The sequence below is a fragment of the Saccostrea echinata genome, unplaced genomic scaffold (genome assembly GCF_033153115.1).
Source record: "Saccostrea echinata isolate AGI-Se365-2 ecotype Australia unplaced genomic scaffold, CSIRO_AGI_Sech_v1 ptg000019l, whole genome shotgun sequence".
In the NCBI taxonomy this organism is placed as follows: domain Eukaryota; kingdom Metazoa; phylum Mollusca; class Bivalvia; order Ostreida; family Ostreidae; genus Saccostrea; species Saccostrea echinata.
In genome coordinates, this window is record NW_026889768.1 from 3,189,913 (window position 1) to 3,201,630 (window position 11,718).

At 34.7% G+C, this 11,718-nt stretch overlaps 1 protein-coding gene across 4 annotated transcripts; it reads right to left on the reverse strand.

Moving 5' to 3' along the window:
* Nucleotides 1-1,322: 1,322 nt before the first annotated feature.
* Nucleotides 1,323-11,265, reverse strand: LOC133189578 (tyrosine--tRNA ligase, mitochondrial-like). 4 transcript variants are annotated; one of them, XM_061324955.1, is made up of 14 exons: nt 11,037-11,263; nt 9,639-9,785; nt 9,395-9,542; nt 8,888-9,066; nt 8,676-8,777; nt 8,379-8,436; nt 8,247-8,303; nt 7,161-7,239; nt 6,925-7,034; nt 6,614-6,712; nt 3,773-3,839; nt 2,968-3,156; nt 2,276-2,401; nt 1,323-2,113 (listed from the first exon to the last, which is right to left on the reverse strand). In XM_061324955.1, the coding sequence occupies exons 1-14, from the start codon at nt 11,060-11,062 to the stop codon at nt 2,076-2,078; spliced, it is 1,425 nt and encodes a 474-aa protein (XP_061180939.1). In that variant the 5' UTR covers nt 11,063-11,263; the 3' UTR covers nt 1,323-2,075. The 4 variants fall into 4 exon arrangements, with proteins under 4 accessions (XP_061180939.1, XP_061180936.1, XP_061180937.1 ...); XM_061324952.1 differs by having other exon boundaries at nt 8,097-8,436; nt 11,037-11,265; XM_061324953.1 differs by having other exon boundaries at nt 8,247-8,436; nt 11,037-11,264.
* Nucleotides 11,266-11,718: the final 453 nt, after the last annotated feature.

An 11,718-nucleotide genomic window follows, 5' to 3' on the forward strand; every position in this document is an offset into this window, starting at 1 on the left:
TATGTAAAACTTTGATCGCCCATTGTGGCCCCACCCGACCCCCGGGGGTCATGATTTGAACAAATTTGAATCTACACTACCTGAGGATGCTTCCATGTAAATATGACCAATCATGGCTTTGCTGATCTTGAGAAGAAGATTTTTAAAGATTTTTCCTATATATTCCTATGTAAAACTTTGATCGCCCATTGTGGCCCCACCCTACCCCCGTGGGTCATGATTTGAACAAACTTGAATCTACACTACCTGAGGATGATTCCATGTAAATATGACCAATCATGGCTTTGCTGTTCTTCAGAAGAAGATTTTTAAAGATTTTTCCTATATATTCCTATGTAAAACTTTGATCCCCCATTGTGGCCCCACCCGACCCCCGGGGGTCATGATTTGAACAAACTTGAATCTACACTATCTGAGGATACTACCATATAAATATGACCAATCATGGCTTTGCTGTTCTTGAGAAGAAGATTTTTAAAGATTTTTCCTATATATTCCTATGTAAAACTTTGATCGCCCATTGTGGCCCCACCCGACCCCCAGGGGTCATGATTTGAACAAACTTGAATCTACACTACCTGAGGATGCTTCCACATAAGTTTCATATTTTCAAGCACAGTGGTTCTTGAGAAGAAGATTTTTTAATGATGCCATTAATTTTTCACGAATTCTTAATTATCTCCCCTTGGAAGAAGGCGTGGCCCTTCATTTGAACAAACTTGAATCCCCTATACCCAAGGATACTTTGTGGCAAGTTTGGTTGAAATTGGCCCAGTGGTTCTGGAGAAGAAGTCGAAAATGTGAAAAGTTTACAGACGGACAGACGGACGGACAGACGGACTACAGACAAAATGTGATCAGAAAAGCTCACTTGAGCCTTCGGCTCAGGTGAGCTAAAAACTCAACATGTTAACGAGACATTTTTCTTAAACATTACATCTGTAACTAAAAATTCATATTTCTGAAATATACTAAAATGTAACAAAAACAAAAAAACACCCAAAAAAAAACAACACAGCGTATTAGCTTTTTTTGCCTTTAATTAATCTGGAAAGAAAATCATATAGTGTCTTTCCAGCCAATTTACAGATTGAATGCATTTAAAAAGTTAGATTTTTGTGTTATAAAACTTTACTTGCACACGTACTTGCATCATAAAAAAGAGATTTATCACTCTTTAATTTCTTTTTAAACCATTTCCATGCACATTGGTCCTACATTAAGTATATTTATACCACATCTTATTACTGAAAGTGATAAACAAGCTACTTAATATATACTCTGAGGAAAATTACCTGTAATCTTCTTTTTTTTTTAAAAAAAAAAAGTAGAGGATATTCAATGTTTTGTACTTAGATACGGAAATTATTGCACAAGTTGGTTATTTGATGAAGCATGAATGAAAACATGTCTCACAGAGTGTCGTAGGCTATGACGACTTTGAGTTGAGTTGCAAGACATCATGGCAAAGGGATTGTGAGATTGAAAATTGTAATCATTGATATAAACAATTTGTAGAAACTCTGGCAGTTTTAGTCAGTCAGGCTTATTTACTCTTGCTATCTTGTAACAGGAGTATTTTTTATGACAAACTTTGTGAAGGGAATGAAAAATCTCAAGTTATGCTGTACTTTTTATATTTTCACAGTGAAAGATATCACTTTTACAGTGAAAAATTTCTATCACATGAAAGAAGAAAGTAACATATACAGTCAAACCTCATTATCTTGAACTCAATGGGACTGAGATAAACATTCCAGATAGCTGAGAATTCAAGATACTGAGGGTAAATATATAAAGAAAAAGTGTTTTGGACATTCAAATCACTTTGACATATCCATGGTATTTAAGATATCAGTGTTCAAAATACCAAAGTACAACTGTACTTGATTATGCCACAACAGCTCAGACATAACACAGTTTTCAAAACAACAGTGAAGTACTTAAACAATCAATGAATTTATTATTCACACCAAGTCTATCATCAGCGCCATTCTAGGAGCAATACTTCAGAGTCAGTTCACTATGTTTTGATTACTATTATCCACACATATAAAACCTATGTCTTATAATCACTAGGATGCCCACTTGATAACATGGTGAATCTTTCTCCCTGAAATTAAAAAAAAATCTGCTAAAGCAATGCTTTGTATCTGTGTGTGTTTATACCTTGAAAAAGTAGCAAAAAAAATATTACCATAAAAAAATTGAAGTAATCTTAGCATTTATGTTGCTTTACAGTATAAAAATCCCTAGTGATGTATTCAGATTTTACCCTGAGTTATGAGAGTGATGTCATTTGGCAGAATGTGTTCCATTTCTCTCAGCACTGTGTCAGGGTTCTTCTCTTGTCTAAAATTCACCTTCACCTGACCCGACTTTATCTTCTCCTCCGCTTCACCTTTACGATAAAGATTTAGAGACAGACTCAGTTTCTATCAGTGTCAAACTTGACGGAGCACATTATAGCAAATTTAGAGATCAGATTTCAATGATCAATGATACTGTAGATTCCTTATTTTACACGAAATGCCTCTTAGACATCAAATTGCAAGTGGGCAGTTGATCATTAGATTTTATATAGAGTTCAGCACCATAAAAATAAAAGCGAGTAATTTTATTTCGCGAGTGGAGCATCTCACGAAATTGTGCAATAATTAATTCCTCGCATATATTTAGGAATCTACAGTATTGTAAAGATACATAAATTAGCACACTCAAAATTAAGCTCGATCATCCTCTTCAGCTGATTAGCACATTCATAAATTAGCATATTTAAGTCTTGAGAACAACAAGTATAATTTTAAATCATGTTGTGTGGACATTAAGTAGGGGACATGAAGCAGCGTGAAAGGCGCTAAATATGATTACTGCTAAATAAGTACGTTTACAGTATCCAATCAAGAGAGGGTTTGCAACTTGAAAGCTTAATGAATTCAAACTTTATAAGTTGCTCAATAAATTTACCTTCATTTTTGAAGACCTTGATTCTGTTACAGACATCGGCCAGTCTCAGTCCAGGAGATAGTGGGAGGGAGGTGATGGGGGAATTCCTAAACAGGATGTTGACCTCCAGGTCAGTAAGAACAGCCAGGGTCTCTACCTTCTGATTATAAAACACATCTGTCCATCTCAATGCCTGCTCCAGTCCTACCTCTGGTGATGGAATTTGATTTGTTTTGTTTAAAAAAAAACAAAAACAAAAGACTACACAGCAAGGTACATGCTTAAAGCAATATGAGCTGCAACTCTGATGTCGGAAATTTCTGTTGCAAAATTGTAATTAACAATATCAATGACAGAAAAAAGAACATTTATAAACTTCTGTTGTTTGTATTTGCGATGAAAGAACTATTTCTCGAAGCTTTGATTTAAGCAAAATTACATTATTGTCGTCCTCTAGAATATTGATTTCTTATATAATACTATACATTCCATTGTACAGAAACCTTTCTCCTGAAAAAATGTAATATTTTATTTAAGTCTAATTGATCATAAAGGTTTAAATTACATCAGATTTATCATGACAGCACATTTTAACAGCAAAATAAAACTCTCAACAATGCAGCTCATATTGCTTTAAAAAAATCATGTATCAGTGAAACAAATATGTTCCAAAGACAATCTTATTTGATATCGACCTTAACTATCACAGAGTTTTTACCTTGATATTTAAATTGACTGAATGATTAGTCAAGGATAACATAAAATTGCACATCATCCACATTTAAATAGTAAATACCAAACTTATGTCCTTTAAAATTAAATTTACCTCCATGAACCAGTTTAACTACTTCCTCTGCTATTGTTTTCTGGGATCTTCTTAATTCTGGTCTGTCCTATCAGGAACAGGGGAGATTATTCAGAATTACAACAAATTAGGAAATTTAGTTAAACAATTGATTTTTTTTAAACTTATTGCAAACACATGCACAAAACAACATCCTGAGTATTGTCGATCAGAAACTTGCTAAATGCTTCACCATTTCCTTTCCTACCCTACTTTTGGTCAGCTGTGGAGTCCTAGATTATCTATATAACACACCCTTTCCTAAGATCAATGACAAAAATTTATATCATTTCTATTTTCTACCCAATCTAAGATCAGCTATTGTCTGAGTTCACTTACATATGTATATTCCATTCCATTTCAGATCAACTCAATTAACATTCCTAAAATTAATCAACCAGTAATCCAACCCATCCCCTGCTCTGCTATACAATACTTTATTATCTTCAATTCCTACACATTCTAAGATCAAATATCTTTTTTTCACTTCAAATCTCAGGTTAGCTATTCTGTTCTGGAATATATCTATTTTTTTATCTATCCATTCTCTGATAAGCTACACCGTCCTAAATTATCTCCACTTCCTCTCCACTTCCTCACCACCCTCTGTGTCACAGCCAATAAAATTCTAAGTGGTCTCTATTTCCTCCCATCTTCCATACAGATACACATCTCTATACTGTCTCTATTTTTACACACCTTCTGTTCTGCTACACATCTCTATATTGTCTCTATTTCTACACACCCTCTATTCTGCTACACATCTCTATATTGTCTCTATTTTTAAAACACCCTCTGTTCTGCTACACATCTCTATATTGTCTCTATTTCCTACACACCCTCTGTTCTGCTACACATCTCTATATTGTCTCTATCTTTTACCCACCCTCTATTCTGCTACACATTTCTATATTGTCTCTATCTTTCACACACCCTCTGTTCTGCTACACATCTCTATACTGTCTCTATTTTTACATACCCTCTGTTCTACTACACATCTCTATATTGTCTCTATCTTTTACCCACCCTCTATTCTGCTACACATCTCTATATTGTCTCTATTTTTAAACACCCTCTGTTCTGCTACACATCTCTTTATTGTCTCTATTTCCTACACACCCTCTGTTCTGCTACACATCTCTATATTGTCTCTATCTTTTACCCACCCTCTATTCTGCTACACATCTCTATACTGTCTCTATCTTTTACACACCCTCTGTTCTGCTACACATCTCTATACTGTCCCTATTTTTACATACCCTCTGTTCTACTACACATCTCTATATTGTCCCTATTTTTACACACCCTCTGTTCTGCTACACATCTCTATATTGTCTCTATTTTTACACAACCTCTGTTCTGCTACACATCTCTATATTGTCTCTATTTTTACACATCCTCTGTTCTGCTACACATCTCTATACTGTCTCTATTTTTACACACCCTCTGTTCTGCTACACATCTCTATATTGTCTCTATATTTACACACCCTCTGTTCTGCTATACATCTTTATATTGTCTCTATTTTTACACACCCTCTGTTCTGCTACACATCTCTATACTGTCTCTATTTTTACACACCCTCTGTTCTGCTACACATCTCTATACTGTCTCTATTTTTACACACCCTCTATTCTGCTACACATCTCTATATTGTCCCTATTTTTACACACCCTGTGTTCTGCTACACATCTCTATATTGTCTCTATTTTTACACACCCTCTGTTCTGCTACACATCTCTATATTGTCTCTATTTTTACACACCCCTGTTCTGCTACACATCTCTATATTGTCTCTATTTTTACACACCCTCTGTTCTGCTACACATCTCTATATTGTCTCTATTTTTACACACCCTCTGTTCTGCTACACATCTCTATATTGTCTCTATTTTTACACATCCTCTGTTCTGCTACACATCTCTATACTGTCTCTATTTTTACACACCCTCTGTTCTGCTACACATCTCTATATTGTCTCTATTTTTACACACCCTCTGTTCTGCTACACATCTCTATACTGTCTCTATTTTTACACACCCTCTGTTCTGCTACACATCTCTATACTGTCTCTATTTTTACACACCCTCTATTCTGCTACACATCTCTATATTGTCCCTATTTTTACACACCCTGTGTTCTGCTACACATCTCTATATTGTCTCTATTTTTACACACCCTCTATTCTGCTATACATCTCTATATTGTCTCTATTTTTACACACCCCTGTTCTGCTACACATCTCTATATTGTCTCTATTTTTACACACCCTCTGTTCTGCTACACATCTCTATATTGTCTCTATTTTTACACACCCTCTGTTCTGCTACACATCTCTATATTGTCTCTATTTTTACACATCCTCTGTTCTGCTACACATCTCTATACTGTCTCTATTTTTACACACCCTCTGTTCTGCTACACATCTCTATACTGTCTCTATTTTTACACACCCTCTGTTCTGCTACACATCTCTATATTGTCCCTATTTTTACATACCCTCTGTTCTGCTACACATCTCTATACTGTCTCTATTTTTACACACCCTCTATTCTGCTACACATCTCTATATTGTCCCTATTTTTACACACCCTCAGTTCTACTACACATCTCTATTTTGTCTCTATTTTTACACACCCTCTGTTCTGCTACACATCTCTATACTGTCTCTATTTTTACACACCCTCTGTTCTGCTATACATCTTTATATTGTCTCTATTTTTACCCACCCTCTGTTCTGCTATACATCTTTATATTGTTTCTATTTCCTACATGCCCTCTGTTCTGCTATACATCTCTATATTGTCTCTATTTTTTACACACCCTCAGGTCAGCTAAGCAGTCCTGAATCTCACTTTTTGTCAGGAATGTAAACAGCTTGAGGTAAGTCTCTACATCAGCATCAGGGAGGTTAATAAAATGCTGGAAAATAACACAAGTTTAATGAAGAATTTAACATTAGGGAAGTTAATAAAATGCTGGAAAATAATACAATTTTAATGAAGAATTTAACTTGCCCCTGATGATTATATCGAAGTGACTTCATCACTGGTGACTCTACATTTGAATATACGGAATATCATTGTGTCATTGTTTTTTTTTAAAAGAGTATTATATATAAATGAAGATTTTACCTGGTACAGATGAAATGGTGTTGTTTTGTCCGGATTTAACCATACTGAGTTGTTGGCACTTTTCCCTAATTTCTCTCCACCAGAAGTTGTTAACAATGGCACCATTAGTCCTGTTATACAGAGTAACACAAATACAGATCTGTTCAGTCTATCCTACAATTCCTCCTATAAACTGCTACAATACATCTGTGACCTCAAAATCTCCCGATGGACATAAAACTGTAAATAGTACTCACCAAAGAAAAGTCTCTTGTGTATCTTGGTGAGGAATTCATAACCTGATACAATGTTCCCCAGCTGATCACTCCCTCCAACCTATATAAATAACATTCAAGCTACTGTATACAGGCAAATTTTTGCCCCCATTGCATTTTCACCCCTTTCGCCTTACTCATAGGTGGGCAAATTTAAAACGGGGTGAATTCAAAGAACACAATATAATTTCTTAAACAGAACTGTGACTGGGCGAAATTAAAATGGGGCTAAATTGTTTGAAAGTGTGAAAGGGTGAAAATAATATGGGGCAAAAATTACCCTGTATATAGTACATCTCATATAAAGTCTGTGTAAAAATAACAATTGAATAGAAATACAATTCATTTGAAAGTGTTTGGTTCTCTGTAATATATTATAAACATATTCATGTATATTACATAACAGTATTCATTATTTTGTAACTGCTGCACAAAACTTCAGATTCATTAGTGGATTACACAGGTACAGTTTTTATCAATTTCAAAGTAGTTCTTACAATTTTTAAAATTCTTAAAGACTTACATGTACTTCCCAATTAGTAAAAATTTAACTTGATCAAGTAAAGGTAGACAAACAAATAGATAAATGTACGTAATCAAAAGATAGATAGATAGGTATATCTGTCCTCCAGATTCACCTACATGATAGTTTTAAATGAAGATTACAACTTGTTTCTATTTAGGAATAGCTGAAGTCTCCATACAGATACAGTAGTTTTAATACAGGTAAATTTGTAATTATTGTACAGGTGCATTTTACCTGGACAGTACAGGTGTAATTGTTATACAGGGGAAATCTTACTTGGAGTAGGTGATGAAGCTTTTGTATGAGTGAATTCTTACCAGAATGGGACAACTGTAGTTTTCATACAGGTGAAGCCAGTCACAGGCCTGGAACACCTGATAGGTAAGACTTACCTGTACAGTACAGTTATAGTTTTCATACAGGTGAAGCCAGTCACAAGCCTGGAACACCTGATAGGTAAGACTTTCCTGTACAGTACAGTTATAGTTGTCATACAGGTGAAGCCAGTCACAGGCCTGGAACACCTGATAGGTAAGACTTACCTGTACAGTACAGTTATAGTTTTCATACAGGTGAAGCCAATCACAGGCCTGGAACACCTGATAGGTAAGACTTACCTGAACAGTACAGTTATAGTTTTCATACAGGTGAAGCCAGTCACAGGCCTGAAACACCTGATAGGTAAATTCTGTTAAACTCAGTCCTTCCTCTGACTCCATTCGTGTCTTCACACTGCAGAATTCACAAAAAAAAAAAAAGAAGAAATTTCAGTATCTTCAAAAAAATTTTTGACTTGCCTGACAAGTTTGTATTTGTGGACAAGTTTTAAATCTCCATCATGACTACCACTATACAATTTTACAATTCACATTGTATCCTAGACAAAGTAAAAAAAAAACTGTACATGTATTTTTTTAACATTACCATCTTTTTATGTACTGGTACATGTATTACCAGTAGTCACTTTGTACCTGGACATGTGCATCATGCTGCCCACCCTAAACTTTCTGCCTAATGTTGATAAGAAATCTATCACACTCTTCTTGCTGTACCAATCAATGTTGTTCAAAATCCTGCAACACATACAAAAAATTAATCACATAGAAATCAGTGCTCATGTGGTAAACTTAAGACAAAATTCTTATCACAAGAAATTCCCTGAAGTGTTCATTTGTGTTATCACCTGACAGCTGGAAGCTCCCTGCTTTGGTTCCTCCAGAAGTACCGCTGGTGATTGGAGAATATTCTCTCTAGACTTTCAGTAATGGAGGCAACATTTCTCTCCACAACCTCTGGCTTCATGGGGTCTCTGTCTTTAGTTCTCCCTGAGGGATCACCAATTTGAGCTGTGGCCCCTCCCACCTACATCAGGTATGTACATGTTTTACAAAATTTCTTAATGCATACCAATAATTACACTGATACAAAAATAATTACACTGATACAAAAATAATTACACTGATACAAAAAGTAATCAAGTTTGCAAAGCTGCACCATTTAATGTTATTGATTCATGCAAGTTTGCAAACTGGGTTACTTTGTATCCATGATGACTTTACCTTCAGTAAATCTTATACTTTTATCTTCCTAACAAATTTTATAAAACACACAACATAAATCAAATACATTTACAAGTAAAAAGTAAGTCCCTACATCACAAATCAACTACAAGTAAAATATAAACACCTACAACACAAATTGTGTGGTGGCCGGCTCTCTGGCAGTGTAACAAAGCAATAATGGCGAGGAGGTTCCCAATGTGTAAACTGTCTGCTGTAGGATCAAACCCGCAATACACAGTCAGCGGCTGACCTAGCTGTTTCTCCAATTCATGAATACTGAAATAACACAATGACAATTACACTGATTTAATACTAATACCCTACAGAACTATGAGCTAAAATACAGTAGTTGTTATAATGATTGTAACATACTGTGTAGCCGGGAAAACAGAGTGAACAACTCCTCTCTCCCTCAGTTTGAGGACATTCCGTGGCGACACAGTGCAGTATGATCTGTGTAGAGACACAATGGCTCTTTGACATAGTCGCAAACTCAACTTTGATATTGCCATTTCACTCCTAAACAAAAATGTAAACAAAATTTATTAAGACATTTTCTGAAAACCTGTCAAGGTAAACCCAAAAGAAGGGGAAAGAATCGTGGTGATTACACATTCTATAGTGTACAATAAATAGTACACTTAGTATTTAAAGCATTTATCAGGATCTCTGGTTCAAATTTTGGTTTCCTCTCAGATGCATGATTTTCTCATCCCTCTTTGCTTATGATGTATCATCAATGAACATATTTACAGATAATCATATTGTTTTGAGTATGTTTCCAAGTATAAGGTGGAATTGGAGCTAAAATATTTTGTATGTAGGACTATGATGGTAGTCATTAACCCATGAAACATTGTAGAAGTGTTATAGCTATAAAAAAAAATATAGTGTAAATCTATAATTTTTTTTAGGACTTATAGTTATATTCATCTTCGCTAGCCAAGGGTTTCTGATACGCTACTCTCCTCATAAGCCCTTGGCATACGGTGTTAAAAAAAGTTGGGATTTTTTTCTCATGTTGTGATTGGAGTTGATCGACATCGTTCGACCAATCAGCAATTGTTTTTTGTAAATGACGATATTTGCGTTCGGGATATATCTTGACTCTTTAATATCGGTAATGTAAAACGCAAGTAAACAATGATCCGTAAGATAACATGCCATTCTATGAATAGCTATATGGTGTTATCCAATATCTAAAGCTACGTGCAAACTATGTGATTAAGAATCTATACTGAAGATGTAGATTTGCATTTTTACATGTTTAAATAACAGATTAACATAACTCGATACCTTCTTATTAATTATTCTTTAAAAACAAATTTTTTTTAAATACACTTTTTATTTCTGTCGATGACGCAATCTGTGCAAACCTGGTAAGAATCATGATCATGTGACAAAAACAATCCCGTCTTTTGTCAGCACCGTATGCCAAGGGTTTATGAGGAGAGTAGCGTATCAGAAACCCTTGGCTAGCGAAGATGAGTTATATTATGTATATCATGTTACTTATTGTTATTCTATCTATTGCCACGTTTTTTCCACACTCTTGTGTATTCATTTCATATTTGTATGGATTCTAAATTAGATATATTCAGATCTGTTCTAATATCCCATTTGAGCTACAGGCTCCAAACCACAGGTGACTTTATATTACCCGATAGTATCAATAGACTGTCACAAAAAATGGGTTTCCATTGATATGTATCTAGAGTTATATTTTCATAATATAACCTCTTCAAATACATGTTATTAAATCGCCCTTACTTTCTCGCAAAACATGGAATCAGCATGCTAAGAATTTCAATAAAGGAAATTCGGATGGTAATCAGGTCCACATCATTGATGATGATCGAGTACCAAATGATAATAACAATGAGTCTCCACGCGTCAGAATTGTAATACTCCTTTCCTAATTATAAAATGGTGGCATAAGATCACGTTATTTAGAAATGAATACGCGAGCATTTAATTCAATATTTGTTGCTAAATTTTACGTGTGACCCAATCGGGCCAATGGGCGCATCCATATTTGTAAATAAGACAAAAATACATAATCGGATAAAATTGGAAATGGATGTAAAAACACCAGCGACTAGCTGTGTCAAAGTATGGTCAAAGGGTGGGATAAATATAAATTTGGATGTAAAAAAAAAAAGGTTTCCTTATTTTCGGTTTATTTTTTTTTTTTTTTTTTTATGAATATGAAGCAAAATTTATTTAGAAACTTCTACATGAAAAAGTCTCTTGCTGTGGCCTTATATGGACGATGTTTTATAAATTAACAATATTCATTTTTATTCCTGCATTGATTTGTTATATCCCTTTGATCTCAGAGATACCACAGAGTCTGACACATCTGTTTCATATCTGGATATTTTACTAGTCTGAGAGATCGAAAGACATTAATTAATGGCAAACTAACAACAAATGTGATGACTTCGACTTT

Excerpts from the sequence above, each read along its gene's own strand:
- LOC133189578 (XM_061324952.1), bottom strand. The coding sequence starts at position 11,062 with ATGCTGATTCCATGTTTTGCGAGAAA. Across the intron at positions 9,786-11,036 it reads ATTCCATGTTTTGCGAGAAA|GAGTGAAATGGCAATATCAA; the intron begins GTAAGGGCGATT and ends ATTTTTGTTTAG. Across the intron at positions 6,713-6,924 it reads CACCATTTCATCTGTACCAG|CATTTTATTAACCTCCCTGA; the intron begins GTAAAATCTTCA and ends GTTATTTTCCAG.